The sequence below is a fragment of the Marmota flaviventris genome, chromosome 3 (genome assembly GCF_047511675.1).
Source record: "Marmota flaviventris isolate mMarFla1 chromosome 3, mMarFla1.hap1, whole genome shotgun sequence".
Taxonomy (NCBI): Eukaryota; Metazoa; Chordata; class Mammalia; order Rodentia; family Sciuridae; genus Marmota; species Marmota flaviventris.
This window is the reverse complement of record NC_092500.1, coordinates 31463346-31480081: the sequence shown is the minus strand read 5'-3', so window position 1 is coordinate 31480081 and position 16736 is coordinate 31463346. Positions and strand designations below refer to the sequence as shown.

At 30.0% G+C, this 16736-nt stretch overlaps 1 protein-coding gene across 1 annotated transcript in view; it reads left to right on the top strand.

Moving 5' to 3' along the window:
* Positions 1-16736, top strand: part of Tmtc3 (transmembrane O-mannosyltransferase targeting cadherins 3) — a 47902-nt gene that overhangs the window by 27105 nt on the left and 4061 nt on the right. The window contains exons 8-13 of the mRNA XM_027956154.2: positions 1602-1750; positions 3907-4027; positions 5620-5731; positions 12300-12403; positions 13530-13699; positions 15052-15278. Of these exons, the coding sequence (XP_027811955.1) occupies positions 1602-1750; positions 3907-4027; positions 5620-5731; positions 12300-12403; positions 13530-13699; positions 15052-15278 (883 nt within the window). The remainder of the gene's footprint in view (positions 1-1601; positions 1751-3906; positions 4028-5619; positions 5732-12299; positions 12404-13529; positions 13700-15051; positions 15279-16736) is intronic.

Genomic DNA, 16736 nt, shown 5'->3' with positions numbered 1-16736 from the left:
ACAAACTTAAATCCTTTCACAAGTTTGCTAATTAATTTTTCACAATTGTGCTAATTTTTTGTGGCTTTATAATTTAAAAAAAACACATTTCATCCCATATTCACAAGGGCAATAAATCTGAGCATTTTTATGACATTTTATCTCAGTATATGTATTATAGTTTTAGAAATTCTTACATAGAATAAAAAGTCTTCAGTTTCCAGTATTATGTGGTTTCTTAGAGTAATAAAGTTACAAAAACATTTATGTTATCAACTTGTGTAATTTTGTTGAAAATTTTTTAACATATTTTCCTATCATTTTATTTTGGCCATATGTAAAAAAGTTAGATGTGTAAACATTTTTTTAATTTTTAAAAAGTTTTTTATTCTGGTAAATTAAATTAAATTTTGTGTTCTGCACCATTTCCTCTGTCCCCAGCAATTATCATTCTACTCTCTTCTGACTGTGGGATTTTTTTAGATCTCATGTATAAGTGAAAGCATTTGTCTTCTGTGCCTGTCTTTATTTCATTTAATATAATCTCCTCCAGGCTGGTGTATGTTGAAATAACAAGATTTCCTTCTTTTTAAGGCTGAATAATATTGCCATTATACATAAGTACTCTGATTTTTTTAATCTGTTTATCCATTCAGTCCGTTTGATTGAATGTGATTCTATTTCTTGCATATTGTAAATAATACCACAGTGAATATGGGAGTGTATATGTCTCTTCAACATAATAATTTCATTTCATCTAGATATATACCCAGTAAAGGGATTGCTGGATCATATGGAATTCCCATTTTAAATGTTTTGAATAATCTCTGTACTCTTTTTCATAATGACTATGTTATATTTAGATGTCCACCATCAGTATGCAAAGTTTCCCTTCCCATCCCTACCTATGTGTATTTTCTTTTTTTTTTTTTTATAACAATCATTCTAACTAGTCTGAGGTGATATCTCATTGTGATTTTAATCTGCATTTCTTATTTTGAGTATTTTTTCATATATCTCTGACCATTTGAATATTTGCTTTTGAGAAATATATTCAACTCCTTTGCCCATTTTTTAATTGGTTTATTTGTTTTCTTACTATTGAGTTGAATATGTCATTTTAGAAATATTTTCAAAAAAGTTTTTTTTTATTAACAGGATACACCTAGTTTCAGTTTTCACTTAAAGATGTAAATATTTACCATTGATCATTTTTTTTTTTATATTTCACTAGGCAAGTATATTTCTCATAGAAAAAATACAGTGAAAAAACAGTGTAGCTAAATATACTTTTCAAATTTAAAATGCTATTAAAGGTTCAGGTTTTAATTTCAAGAAAATAATCATTCCTAAACAATATACCTAGGAATATTATTTTCAAAGATATCCTCCAGTTATAAGTTCCAGAATTTAAGACTTCCATCGCATCTTGCTTACATACATCCTGATGATTATACCACCCCTAAATTGTCTTCTTACTGTTTAAATTAGTATTCTTCATACTATCATTTTTAAATGGTCCACAAATGCATTTATCCAAATGAAATGATAAAATTTTGGATTTAGGTATTGAGTGTTTAGTTTTTTAATTTAATAAAATTAAACTATCTTTTTCTTTCTAGGCACTTTGTTTAATGGCATTGCCATTTATTCCAGCATCAAACCTTTTTTTTCCTGTTGGATTTGTTGTTGCTGAGCGTGTACTGTATGTTCCTAGCATGGGATTCTGTATTTTGGTAGCCCATGGGTGGCAGAAAATTTTAAACAAAAGGTAAATTAAAATGTTTGTTCATTTAATGCTTGCTAAATATAGAATTAAATGTGACATTAAAGTATTTTAAATCTGTATTTTGTTCAGTTTTGTAAATTATACTTTTTTAATCTTTTGGGTTTTTTCATCTTAATGTTTTCTTCTCATTGTCTGTGATTCAAGTTAGGAAAGCTCCACAGTACCTACTCACTCTGTCTTCTTCCCAATATTTATGTAATTTTATTTTACAGCCTGAGACAGAACAAACTTGAGTCAGACCCAATTGAAAACAAGGATATTATTGAAACTAAAGTCACAAATGACCATTTCCACTTCCATATGCAATGAACATATAGTCATCCTTCTTAAGTGAGTCATATTGAGTTCTCAATATATATAAACTGCATATAATAGGCAATTCATAATTTCTTGCTATCACTATCTTCATCATAAGCTTAGTTTCCTAGTTGCCTTAAACTATTAAGGAACAGTATACTTAGAAATGATTATTGTAATAAGTTTTAGCCCATTGTCTATATGTATCACTAAAATTGTCAAATCAAGCAAATTGTTAATGGTTAAAAACACTAATGTTGACAATATTAAATTTAGATCTGCAACTTGAAATAGAAATGCTTACTTCTCTCACTTTCATTTTCTAGTCACCTAACCCAAAAAATTCTGATTTCTCTTTTCATTATTTTTCTAGCAAATTTTCTCCAAGTACTTACATCCAGTCAACATTTTTATTTTAAAAAATTTTCCCTGGTTTCTCTAAAAAGTTTCCTGATTATCTTCACTATCCATTCACTTCTATCAAGTTATTCCTTGCTGTATGTGCTCTTTGAATATTTGTATTTTTCAGAGTGATAGCCACTTTCGTTTTACTGCACGTTCTTCATAGGTAATTTCACCCATATCTACAGTTTTCACCACCATCTTTCAAACCTTTTCTCTTACTTTCTACCCATATATCCAAGTATACTCATTACTGATTTTTGAGTACCTACCATCTGCCAAGAGTCTACCCTTTAGATTTATTTTCTCATTTAATCTTAGTACTTCCTAACTTTATTTTACAGAAGTGCAAATTGAAGCTTATATAAGTTACTTGTATTACCCAAGATCACATAGCTAGTAAACAACAGTCTTGGTTCAGGTTTACATTTTACTGCTTCCAATGACCATTTTCTAAATGATTCATACTTTTTTACTGTGGTTAAGTGAATCTTTCAAAATATAAGAAATTGAACCATGGTATGGGAGCAAAAACACAAACTCAGATAACATTAATACTAAATGGAATCATAGAGATTAATGATGTATAACCATCTTTTTATAAATGAGGAATTGAGTCTCAAATAGCCTGAAGTTGTATAAGTAATTTGTATCTATTTTATTAGGAGTTAATTGTACTATGCCCTTTAATAGACAGTTCAGATTTTAAAGTATAAAATTATTCTAAGAATGTTGTAATGGCCTATGGTATAATTTTTAAGCAAAACATACTTTAAATATAGCCAAGAGGTAAGATTGACCCTTTATAAACACAGCAGTATTCAAGTTGTAGGTAGTGGTACCAAGGATGCTAAATATAAAAAGTCACAATTAAAACTAGATTTATTAATTTGCTGTCATTCTGAAAAAAGCTTTTGAAAGAGTTAAATGTCAGAATAAAGTTGGTCCTCTATATCTCTAGGTTTTGCATTTTCAGATTCAACAAACCACAGATTTAATATATTTCAAAATAAAAGTAACATCATTATTGACATGTGGGGACTTTTTTCTTGACTCTTTATGTAGCATTTACCTTGTACAGGGTATTATAAGTAATCTAGTGATGATTTAAAGTATACTACAAGGTATGCATAGGTTATTCAAGTACTACAACATTTTATATAAAGGACTTGAATACCTCTGGATGGCTGGATAGGTAGAACTATTCCTGCACAGGAACAACTGTGTCATGTAATTGAACACTGGATTTCAAGGTCATATTCATAATACTTTTTTTTTTTTGGTGTTGGTTCCCTACAAATTTGGATGATTGTTAGAATTATCTTTAGGAACATTATCTTTAGGAACATTTAGCATATTTTTACCTTTCCTATAAAGTTAAATGCTTTTGATGATATAATTTTTTTTTTTTTTTTTTTTTTTTTTGGTCTCTTAAACAGTGTATTTAAAAAACTGTCCTGGGTGTGTCTATCCATGGTGTTACTTACTCATGCCTTAAAAACACTTCACAGAAATTGGGATTGGGAGTCTGAATATACATTGTTCATGTCAGCCTTAAAGGTAAAGTATGGTTCAGAATCACAGGAAAGTATGTCATCAGTGATATATATATATAGAGAGAGAGAGGTTTTTTGTTTGTTTGTTTTTTAGCCATTTCTTTGCTGTTTTTACTTTTAATCAGACATTAACTGTCAATATTAAGTCATTTACCAAAAAGTTATTGAAAATAATTTGTTCTTTATATTATTTATGGCATAAACAAATTATCTACATAGTACATGGCTGTATATTCAAAGAGTATGTTAATATTTCTTTCAGTGCTACATACATGTTAGAATTCCACATGATAAGGAGTACTGAATTTCATTGGTTCTAAGGGTACACATTTTTTCCTAACCTGAATACCTGGAACAAGCATAAATCTTACATTGAAAGTTATCTCTAAATTAATTATTGACTTTTTTTTCTTAATGGTTCATTAAATAGTGGTGAGTTCTATAGTTGATGTGCCTTAGAGTCAATGAAATAAAATAACACAACAAACAAAAATAGAATCCTGCTATCTAAAAGATGATCAATGGTTACTAATATGGAAAAGATCAGAACTGATAGAAGGTAGTGGTAAAGCATTTCTTATAGAATGGACAATAAATATCTAAAAAAAGTTCTTTTAAAACCATACATTTGTTTTCTATAAAGGTTATCAGCAAAGAATTATTTTAAGCTCTTCAGGTTATCAGCAAAGAATTATTTTAAGCTCTTCCTTATCAGTGCCCATCTTCAAATGTCATAATTCTTACTTTATTTTGGCTATTTCTTTATTCTCTTTTGCCTAGCTTTATGGAATTGCTGACTGTACATAACAGATGACTGTCCTCTAGACCACAATAGTAGTTCCAGTAGTTCCACCTTCTCCCTGAGCTCTGCAGACAAGTGAACCTTGAGCCCGTATTTTTTGAAAATTTCTTTATTCTCACTCTCAGAACAATGGTTAAAACCTATAGTCATGGTTATAGATCAGTGGTAGAGCACTTGTCTAGCATGTGTGACACACTGGGTTCGATATTCAGCACCACATTAAAAAAAGTAAATAAAATAAAGGTATTGTATCAATCTACAACTAAAAAAAAAATTAAAAAAATAAAACCTATAGTCATAATTGATAATTCCTTGGTTGGGTATCATCCTTTGCCTGTAAGAATACCTTGCACATCTGAGAACTCTAAAAGCACACATTGACTCAGAACTTAGGGTTCCTTTTACCATAATAGAGTACTTAAGTAGCTTTAAACATGTTAAGAATAAAAATAAGTCATCAATACAATGTTTTAAGAACATTCTCATATTCTAATACCTTCTTTCTTGAAGGAATATGAATAGAATAGAAATTTTCACACAGCACTATGTTTTGATTATGTAAAATTTTAAGTACAATTCTAATAACATAAAATAGGTGAAATTAGACTTTTGTGGTTTTAGTATATCATTAGGGGAAGAAGAGAGTAAATATGGTGAAGCAGTCTTCATTTGACTTCATCTCCAGGGACATCTCTATGAAACAATCCATTCCTAATAGTACACCACTCAAATATCTGTGTGAATTGGAGTCATTTTTTTAATATGTAATTTACTTCATTTTAATTGTATTTAAGGTAAATAAAAATAATGCCAAATTATGGAATAATGTGGGTCATGCTCTGGAAAATGAAAAGAACTTTGAGAGAGCTTTGAAATACTTTCTACAGGCTACTCATGTTCAGCCAGGTAAGCATTATTAGTAAATTGATGAATGGTTTGTTTTTGTTTTTTTTAGAAGGAAAACAACATTTTGGGGGGAAAAAACATTTATATTATATATTTGAGAATTTTTTCTTTTAACATAGTTGTTGGATGACAGTGAAATGTGCTTTTTGATGGAGTACTGGATGCACAAGCTTGGTAGAAGTGATTTTAAGAGAGTAGAAGAAGAATTGGAGACAATTCGGAAGTGGAAGAAAAAAAGTACCTTTGGGGCTAATCCAGTACAGTTGGGGAAAGTAATAATGCCACGTGGGAAGACAAATAACTAGATGATGATATTGAACAGATGAGAGGAAGGAGCAATAGGGACCCAGTATCCAGAAAGGATCTGGTGCTAAAGATGAGGATTTTATTCAAATTGGTACTGACAGTAAATGTGGTAACAGAAGGCACAGTATATGGATGTGGAAAGAGGCAGGAGAGTAGATGAAAAGGATGAAGTTTCTGGAGTTTTCTTTTGTTTGTTTCGGTTTTCTCGGTGAAATAGAAGGTAAAATCATTAGTAGAGAATAAAAAGGAAGAAGTGTTTGAGATCTAAGAACAGGAAAAGATATGAAATAGTGATCCAAGAATTTGCTTCATAAACTTAATGTATATATGAATCAGAGAGTTTGTTATAAAGTATATTCTGATGAAGAGTTAGAGCCTAAAATTCTGCATTTCTCTTGATGCTTAGTCTACAAATCACACTTAGAGAAACAAAGATCAAGGAAACTAGGAAAATAGTTTCCTATTATATAGATTAGGAAAATAGAGTATAATTGCCAGGCAACTCTGACACCCTACTTTAGATTAGTATTAATTTAAAATTAAACCAGTTGGTATAGTTACATGTTTTTCTCCTACTACTTTTTAGCTACAGTGGTAATGAAGAATTCAATTCAAAAGAGTTAAAATTTTGTCAGACATGTATAACTAAGCAAAAAAAAAAAGAACGGAATGATTATAATGATGAGTTACAGAATTTAAATTGGTTTAGAGTAGATGAGAAACTTGGTAAGTGGTAGTGAAATAGTTACAGGATCAGCAGATTACAGGTCTGAAGAATGGTTGGTCTAAGTATCAGAGTGTAGCTAGAGCAGCAATATTTTCAGTAGGGACTACAGTTGACATTTCAACAGTGTAGAACTTTATTATAGGATATGTACCAAATGTGATCCGTACCCACCAATGCCATTACTTTCAATTCAGATTAACAACCAAAAGTAACCCACCACCTTAAGTGTCCTCACAGAAGTACAGAGTACTGGGTACTGCCCCCAGTTTTTTCTAGGAGGTATGATTGTGTCTGTTGGAGCAACCTAAACTGGTAGAAAGAGGTGAAAATCATTGGAAGAAAGGCATCAAGGCCACAATATTAAATCTGTATAGATTTTGAAATGGTTAAGAATTTTGACTGTCATGATGTTGGAGGGAGCAATAGGAACCCAGTATCAAGTATGTACACTATAATATGCACACAGGGACTAGTGACTGCAACTTGGAGGGATAATGGACAATAGAGTTCAATGGCCTGATGTTTAGACAAGAGTGATTTTTAAAAGGATTGATAATTGTCTGCAAGTGGCATCAGGGATCAAGGAGAACATCTAATCTTCTTCCAGGCCCAGTGTTACAAAGGATAAGAAAAAGAACTCAGTCAACACTTGGAATAGGTACAAGCAAGATAACCTTGTCTCCAAGACAAAGCCAAGTTTCAATTAGAGAAAGATTAACAGAAGATTATAGAAATGGAACAATTGGTCTTTCCCTCCAGTTTTATCTCCTATAACTCTTTCATCAAGATTAGTTTTTCTTGAAATATTGGGTACACATACTGTTCTTCTACTTTGGCTCTGTTTATATTCTTCTTATTTTTTTTATTTTATATATGACTGCGGAATGCATTACAATTCATATTACACATATAGAGCACAATTTTTCATGTCTCTGCTTGTATACAAAGTATACTCACACCAATTCGTGTCTTCATACGTGTACTTTGGATAATGATCTGTTTGTATTCTTCTTGAACCTTCTCTCCTTTCTCCCTTTCCTCCCATTTACTTTCCAGCATATCCCTGCTAGACATGATCTTTTATAACCCATTTTTTATAACCCTACAAAAAATAGGCTCTTATTCTAAATTACCTTCCCATCTTTCCACCTAAAGAAAGTATTTCTCATGTAAAATACCTTACAACTACTCTTTTTTTTTTAAATATATTCTCTGTAGTGCCATATTTTATTATTGAAATGTTAATTTGCTCAAAATATTTATTAAATTGCATGTAAAACATTGGATTTATCTTTTAACTCCTACATTATCTTGTAGCATCCTATACACAATCAAGAATCACTAAATGTGGTTGTTTTAATTCATTACTTTTGAAGTCTTTTAGATTCATTCTAGGAGTATTTAGAGAAAGTTTTGATGTCAGGTTACACAGGCTTTGAGACTCTTATTTAGACCCCTTCAGCCAAAGTTTTTCTCATTTTTAAATTGGAATAATGATTTTTGTCTCAGCATTGTTCTGAAGACTAAATGTGTATGTTGATAAATGTGTATAAGTGCAATTTAATCTAGTAAACAGTGTATTTAATCAGAGAATGTTGCAAGTATGGGCACTTAGTTTTAAATAATTTTCTCCATCATTATCAGTTGTCACCTTTATAGTTTTTTAGATATACTTGCTGAACCTCTCTATGTATGACATAAGTATCACACTTTCACAATTACTGTTTTAATAAGTCATAGACTTGGGAGGACAGGTAATCAAGTTTATTAGAAATATTTATGAATAAAAAAGCTTATAAAAGTTGAAAGTGATATTCAGAGACTTCTTATTCTTTGTGTGGTTTGGTTTGTTTTTTGCTATGTTCATAGATTACTTTGACAGATGAAGTGACATTATTTCACTGTATTATGAATAGTTATTGGAGTTTGGGAGAATGTAACCAAGATAGAGCTAAAAAGAATGACTTAGATTTTGTCCCAAAAGACTGAATAGTAACAAGTATAGAGATGATCATTTAAGCCCTGAAATAGCATTAAATCACACAGAGTAGGGATTCATAACATCCTAAGGCTCTTTCAATTAAAAAAAGTGTGAAGGCTTTTGTTGCATACAATGGGAATAAATTACATGATAGTCTTTGATCAGACCACATGCATGTTATGTTAGATAACCAATTTATTTTTCTTGTTTTGATAATTGCAAGTGTATTTTTAAAAATCCCAGTTCACAGTTTTGTAAATAAAGTTACAGTTACTGTAAACCCTTTTAAAAGTCAAGGATAATCTACCCTTAAGATACATCAGAATCCTCCAATTTTTTTGTTTTGTTTTGTATTGTTTTGCCTAGAGAGCATTGATTTCATTTTTATCTAAGTAAAAATCTTTGAAACTGTTTAATCAGAAAAGATAGTGGACCTGTACTTTAACTTTGATGTCATCAGGATGGGAATAATTTTAAAAGAGTTTTAGGAGTTTCCAGATATTTATAAATTTTATTTTTAATTGATAATTTTGTGGACAGGGAATACTGGGAAGCAAAATAGTTTGGACATCGGTGTGAGAATTCTTGATTGCATTCTTTTGGCTAAAGCATTAGCAGGCATACACATTTGCCTGATAATTTGCCTTCTACATCACATGTAGACAGGATGACTGAGATCACATGCAAGCCCATGGTGCTTCTAATAACTGGTCATTTAAGAGGAATGGTAAATGAAAATTAAATTTCACAGTATCTACAATTGTAATGTCATATAAAAAATCTGTGGTTTCTAAATGACAAAGTCAAGGTATTGTTACTACTTATTAGGATTTGCCTGTGTTTCTAATTGAAGGAAATTCTAATTTACTCATACATGTTAATGAAAATTAAAATGTAATTACATTCTCTTCCAAGTTCTTGGATGTCCTGAATTCTATCCATGAGTCACTTGGAAATGAAGAAGTACAAATAATTATACAAACAACTCTTTCAAAGAGATTTACTGTATAAAAGAACAGAGATTTTAGCAGTACAAAGATAGTATGAGCAGAGTCACATGGAGAAAATGAACATGATTCAGTGTGTAAGAAGATTGGTTGGTCTTAGATAAGAGAGGAGGTATAGAAGGGAAAACTGAGTATGTATATTCACACAGATTGGTTGAGAGCATCGATAATGGGATGAGTCATAAATTCCTCTCTGTTCTCATTTCCCTGATGAAAATAAGATATTAGAAATTTGAGGAGAGAGAAGGAATGAAACACTACCCAACTAGGGTTCTGAAAAATATGAGTTTATTAGAAAAACAGTTATTGACAGACTGAGAGTACATTTAAGATTTATAATGTCCTCATTTACATTGAATTAAAAGCAGACTAACTTATGCTATGCTTGATTTGAATAATTTACTCAGATAAACAAATTTGTGCTTTGACTTCTCTATAGCTCCTTAGTTATTTAAATATCTTTGATTTTTTTTTCATCTTCTTGCCTTTTTTCGAATTTAAATTTACTTTAGAAATAATACTATTCCCAAAATCCTTTGGGATGTTTTAACTTTATAACTTATAAATTCTTCTTACAAATTATGTCATTTTTTAAGTCTTATTAAGTAGCCATTTTATTGCTAAAGGATATCTAATTGCTGTCTTTTGTTCTTTGAAAAAATGGAGCTACTTTATTATAATGTCTGAAGTCTGCATTGATGGCAATAACTTCTTATTATTCCACCTAATTCCAGTGGGTTATAATTTGCTTTATTTTTTTATCTTAAGTAAATAACCTCTTTCTTTTCTAAACCTGGTTGAGACTTATTTTAGTACAAGTACTCAGTTGACCTCATTATTTACATTTTTCTTTATATACATTTCCCGTTTAATTTTTTGTTAGATTAAATTCATTACTATATAACTTTTTCACGTTCTATATATCCTTCGTTTTTACTGTATATGTTTCTTTATAACAAAAACTGTGGATTTAATTGATGTTAAAAATTAAAAAACAAATCAGTTCTATAAAAGCAAAGATTACCTACTGTGTATTTTTATACACACTTGATAATTAGATAATTTTTCACTCCTGGCTGTAAAGCAGAATTCCCTTTGAAACTTTTTAAAAACAGGTATTCTAGTTTGCAAGTAGGATTGCAATAACTAGCCTGAGTTTTTTTTGTTTTGTTTTTGCTTTCTTAACCCTACTGACTCCATAAGACTGGGCAGTACATCTAAAATGAAAAACTCCCTTACCTCCAACTTTATCCCCCAGTTCTCAAACCAAATTTATACTACATCTGCCATTTTTTATACAGTACACACAGTTGCCAACCTGAAGCATAATGTAGCAAGATCTTAGGACTGTTGCTCTCCTCCTAGGGGAATACCCAAGATAGATATGCTTGGCCCCTATGTGTCCTGGGAGTTGCAGTCAGAGAATTATTCCACAATTGCAAAATCGTCGGTGTCACAGGCAAGTAGTATTCACCAGTTGAAACCTTGTCATGTCTGTTAGATATCCTTGTAATTTAAGATCTCTCTTCCTTTTATCTTTGTTCCAAACCTTTGAAGTATTTACTGGGAAGTATATCTTTTTAAAACTAATATGCATTGAGTCCTCATATTTTTCTGTATTTTTCTTTCCCTGAAAAAAAAATTGATTTTATTTTTCCATTTTGAAAAATGAGGCATAATTTCCTGGCATTCCAAAGTTAACATAATCTTTTTATAAGTTTTTCATGAATTATATAGTGTTGTATCATCATTTAAGAGAGAAGGGCCACAGCATCTTACATAATACTGTTACCCTGTATTCCATTATTGTGTCATTACAGTCACATTCACACAAATTTTTAAAAAGCTTATCACAAAATTCTTTTAGTCTCTAACTTTTCTACATATTTGTTAGCTATAATACTTGAGCTAATTCTAGGACTCATGATGATCCTTTTCACTTACAGAGTTGAACCATATTTTTTTATTGAATTCCAAAACTATGAGATTAAGGAAATAGAAATAAGCTTTAGTATAAGATAGTAAAATATAGTGAACAGTAGTAAGGTAATGTCATCATGACCTATGTTGTCCTAACCCTTTAGAGAGTGATTGAAATACATTTTTCATGTTAAATACATTTTCTGCCTTCACATTGCTATACATGATTTTTTAGTATACCATTCATCATAAGTTATACCAAGTTATGTTAAAAGAAGTTCAGAGAACCAGGCATGGTGGCATCCTCTGCCTATAATCCCAGCTACTCAGGAGACTGAGGCAAGAGGATCATAAGTGTGAGCCAGCCTCAGCAACTTAGTGAGGCCCTAAGCAATTTAGCAAGCCCATGTCTCAAAAATAAAAATAAAATGGGCTGAGGATATGGCTCAGTGTTAGTGCCCCTGGGTTAAATCCCTACTACCAAAAAAAAGAAAAAAGTTCAGAGCAGAGGAAAAGCAAGATCTGTTTCCCTCTTTTGTATTTTTTACCTAGTTTATTTCTAGAAGCATGTCTTCTCAGTAACCTTGAATACTATTATACTCTCAATGAATGATTTTTTTCTTTTAGATGATATTGGAGCCCACATGAATGTAGGAAGAACTTATAAAAATTTAAATAGAACTAGAGAAGCTGAAGAATCTTACATGACGGCTAAATCACTAATGCCTCAAGTAAGTTGTCATAATTTAATCTATTGTGTCATGTCTCCTCTGTGTCCATGTTGAATAGTATTATTTGGATGGGAAATCTTTTTCTTCAGTTTGTTCATATAAAAAGTAAGGTGTCTTACAGAATTTTCTATTTCTATAGAAAGTGTTATAAATGATTACATTTACTTTTCTAGCTAACTTGATGTTTAATTATTTTTATAGTCTATTTATAGTCTTATAGTCTATATAAGGAGGATTTTGTGTACTTTAAGCAATAAATTCAACATTTTTCCTATCCAAAAAATGAATATAAGTGATAAAATAGAATGTCTCTGTTGCTAAATTGTTTTAATCACTTGTTAGAATGATATAAGCAGAAATTCATCAGATATAACAATATAGTATCAAAGATGAAAGATCTGTTCAGAAAACAATTTGTGCTGCAGATTTCTCATTAAAATAGCAATATTAATGATTGGATACTTTAATAAATTTTCTAAAAACAAAGTTGGACCACATATCCTGAGGATTATTTCAATTCTAAAATGATATGTTAAATTTATACTTATTATAGGTTTTTTAATCAGATAATTTATTGTGTTCGTTAAAAAATTGGATCCATCTATATTATATGTAATGACCTTTTTTTAACCTGAATAATCAACTGACTAGAACATGTATTTATCAAACAAGTTAGTTTTAAGTATAACTCTGAAATAAAATTAACTGCCCTCAGGAAATGTTTTGCTGACAAAAAAAAAAATTGACAAAGTGTACAGTTGGACTGAGAGGCAGGAGATCTGGGTTTTTTCCTTTTCTGATGCCAATTTTTTAAGAAATCTTGGCCTCTAAAATATCTGATTTATCCGACTTTAGAAAAAGTAGATATGAATAAAAAGCTATCAATGGTTGCATTTAGCTGGCATGAATGAAAAATTGTCCTTTATTGCCACAAAATTTTACGTTTTGTGAATATTACACATGTTCACTTTCACATTTTTATATTTAATTTGATACATTAGTAAAACTGGCAGCATAATGTTACTGTTTTCTGTGTTACTTTAAATAAGCCCCTAGGAAAACTTACTTTTTATCTTTATTTGGTACTGAAATATCAAATAATGAAAATACCTTTTCTTCTAAACAGATTATTCCTGGTAAAAAATATGCAGCTAGAATTGCTCCTAACCACCTAAATGTTTATATCAATCTGGCCAACCTTATCCGAGCAAATGAGTCCCGGTTAGAAGAAGCAGATCAACTTTATCGACAAGCAATAAGTATGAGACCAGACTTCAAACAGGCCTACATTAGCAGGTATCATAGTTCACTTTAGAGCCATCAATGTAGAAGATTGAAGCTGTATCTGCATGTACCTCTTGACTAAATTTGGCATGTTTTTCTTTTAGTTACTTGACTCCAAATACATAGAGAGATTATAGCTTATTTTAGAATGACAACCAAATTTAATTAATTTGAAATTGACAAGGGAATCCCTTGTTTTGAAATGGCTAACTTAAGTTTTATATGAAGGAAAGGGTAGAAAAAGCTCCTTCTGTTTCATTTTCTTATCATCACCAAAATCTTTTTCTTTTTTTCCCATCTAAAATATCTAGAATTTATATTTTCTGTTAGCACCTTCTGTTATTCAACTCTCAGAAACTTTCTTAAGTAAATTTTGAGATTTGACTGGTTATTGATTTCTTTAACCACAAAGAAACCTTGGTAGTTTTCTAACATCACATGTCAGTCTTATGTACTTTCTCATGTAGGTGTGGGAAAAATGACTGTTAAACTCTGTTTTGCAGCCAGGCTAGGAAAACTAACCACTGTTTCTATAGAAAAAGTGCATTCAGAATTTAACTTTTTGAGATATAATTTATTTTATCCAGTATTCAGTTTCAGTGAAAATATTAGTAAAAATATTTTTGAGCAAAACTAAATTTAAGTTCTCTAGCAGTAAATGAAACTAGATTGGAAAATTGATGCAATGATTTTCTAACTGATCTCCAATTCTAGATGTGTTTCTTAGTTATCTGCAGGTGGCACTATTTCCCTTCTACCCTACAAGATCAACTTTTTTGAAATTCCTTTTTTCTTTTAATGTTCATTTTATAGAGTACTTTTAAGGATAGTAAGTTAATATAAGGAGTTACAAATTTCAAATGCTCTGTTCATTTGTATAGTGAGATTTGTATCATAGATTTGAAAACTGTAATTTTTCTACAATCACATTTATTTTTCTTTTTCAAATGCTTTCTTCATTATCTGAAAAATATACTGATCTCCCACACTTGATTATTATTACTTGATTAGACTCATTTTTCTAATGTAGTCAAGTCTGTTTCATTTTAAGATATATTCAAAGAATAGATTTTCTCTGTTCCCCTTTTTTGAGTGCCTCTCCACATCTAACCTAAAGTCAAGCATACGTTTTCTTTCTGTAATAATATTTGAAAATATATCCAGCCTAATTTGCCGAACTATGGAGTTCAGACTTGAGAGCAGCTTCAAAATGTTATTTTTGTTTTTGAAGAGAACTTTTAAGAGACTAAGTTAAGAGAAGTAATGAAAGCTGTATGTGGAAAGGCTTCAAACTTGTAATAAATGGTGTCTACTAACTGACATATAATGTTTTACATAAACCTCATGTTTAATTTTTTTCACAGGGGAGAATTGCTTTTAAAAATGAATAAACCTCTCAAAGCAAAGGAAGCATATCTTAAAGCACTAGAATTGGACAGAAATAATGCAGATCTTTGGTACAACCTGGCAATTGTATATATTGAACTTAAAGAACCAAATGAAGCCCTAAGAAACTTTAATCATGCTTTAGAACTAAATCCAAAGCACAAACTAGCATTATTCAATTCTGCTATACTAATGCAAGAATCAGGTATGTTTTCTCAATATTTTTATAATTATAATTTGATACACAGTAAAACATTAATTTAAACTTCATTACCCATAATAAACATTTTGTAGAGGTAGTTTATAACAAAATTGTATATAAATGACATAGTAAGAATATTTAAAATGCTTGAGTTTTACTTTAGACTCTTTTTCAAGTAAAATGCACTGACATGAGAATACTAATTATTCATTTTTCAGTATGTGTTAAGACTAATTTTTAGGCAGTCTGTTAAACAATATCTAATGTGTTTGTTAATTTATTCATGTAAGCATAATATAACCTCTTTAACATATAAATAACATTAGAGTTTACTTTGATTTACAAGATAAAATACTTGTATTTTTTATATCTAGTTTTACTAATTTTTTGAGGTATTATTGTAATTTCCTACAATCCTGCAAAACTAAATTATTAATCACAATAATTTTCTATCTTTTTACCGTATGTTGTATAGAAATGTTAGTTGTCCCTCTCAAGGCAGAATATATGATTATAATCTCTTTAAACTTTATGTTGGAAAGATCTTTTTATTTGTAATTGCTGTTTATTTCTTAAATGTTTTTCTTAAAACATTTACAAAAAGGAAAGAATCATAAAATTATAATATTTTTAATATGCTCACTTTGACCGATCTTCTATTTACTAAGTTATAAATGAAGCTCCTCCCAGCTTCATAGAGCTACATTAGTAACTGAAGTCTAGTGATTTATTTTCAAATTTTCCATATTCATCATGTTGTGAATTAAAAGAACAGAGTTTATGGTTGGTGTTCAAAAATGTATAATTTTTAGTAAAACTAATGGTTTGTAAAATAATGATCATGAAGGCTGCTCATTATACAATATAAGATTGCACCCTAAAGTGTATAGTTGTAGAACTGAAAAAAATCTTATTTGCAATAGAAATTATCTCAGTAAGTATTTGTTTTTCAGATCCTAATTTTAAAGCCTAATAGATAATGGTCTATTTTTGCCCTTGAAGTTTCCTAAAAATTTTGAAATAATATGCCAGAAAACTGAGTTAATAATTCTGAAACATTTTTAACAATAAGTTACTTTTTGCTGGGCATTTTTACATATATGTCATAGTAATTCTTGTAAAATTCAGTAAGTTAACTCAGAGATGTTAAGTAACTTGTTCAGAATATAAAGTCATAATTTAACAAAATCAAGATTGATGTCTTTTTTGGGAAATCATACACCTTTGTCCTCTTAATTCTCTATTCTTCCTTTGATATTTCCTTGTAGATTCTTAACTTTGAAACGATTTTTTTCCCTTTTGGCTTCTGAAGCACTCTTACTACTTTAAAGGAAAGGAAATGATCTACCATTTAATTATGTCAGTGTTTCAAACATATTTATCTTTCCAATAAAGAGAGATTTTTTGCTTTTAGTTTTTTATTTAAGGTATAGAAATTAGTTGCTTTGGTGCTATCTTTTT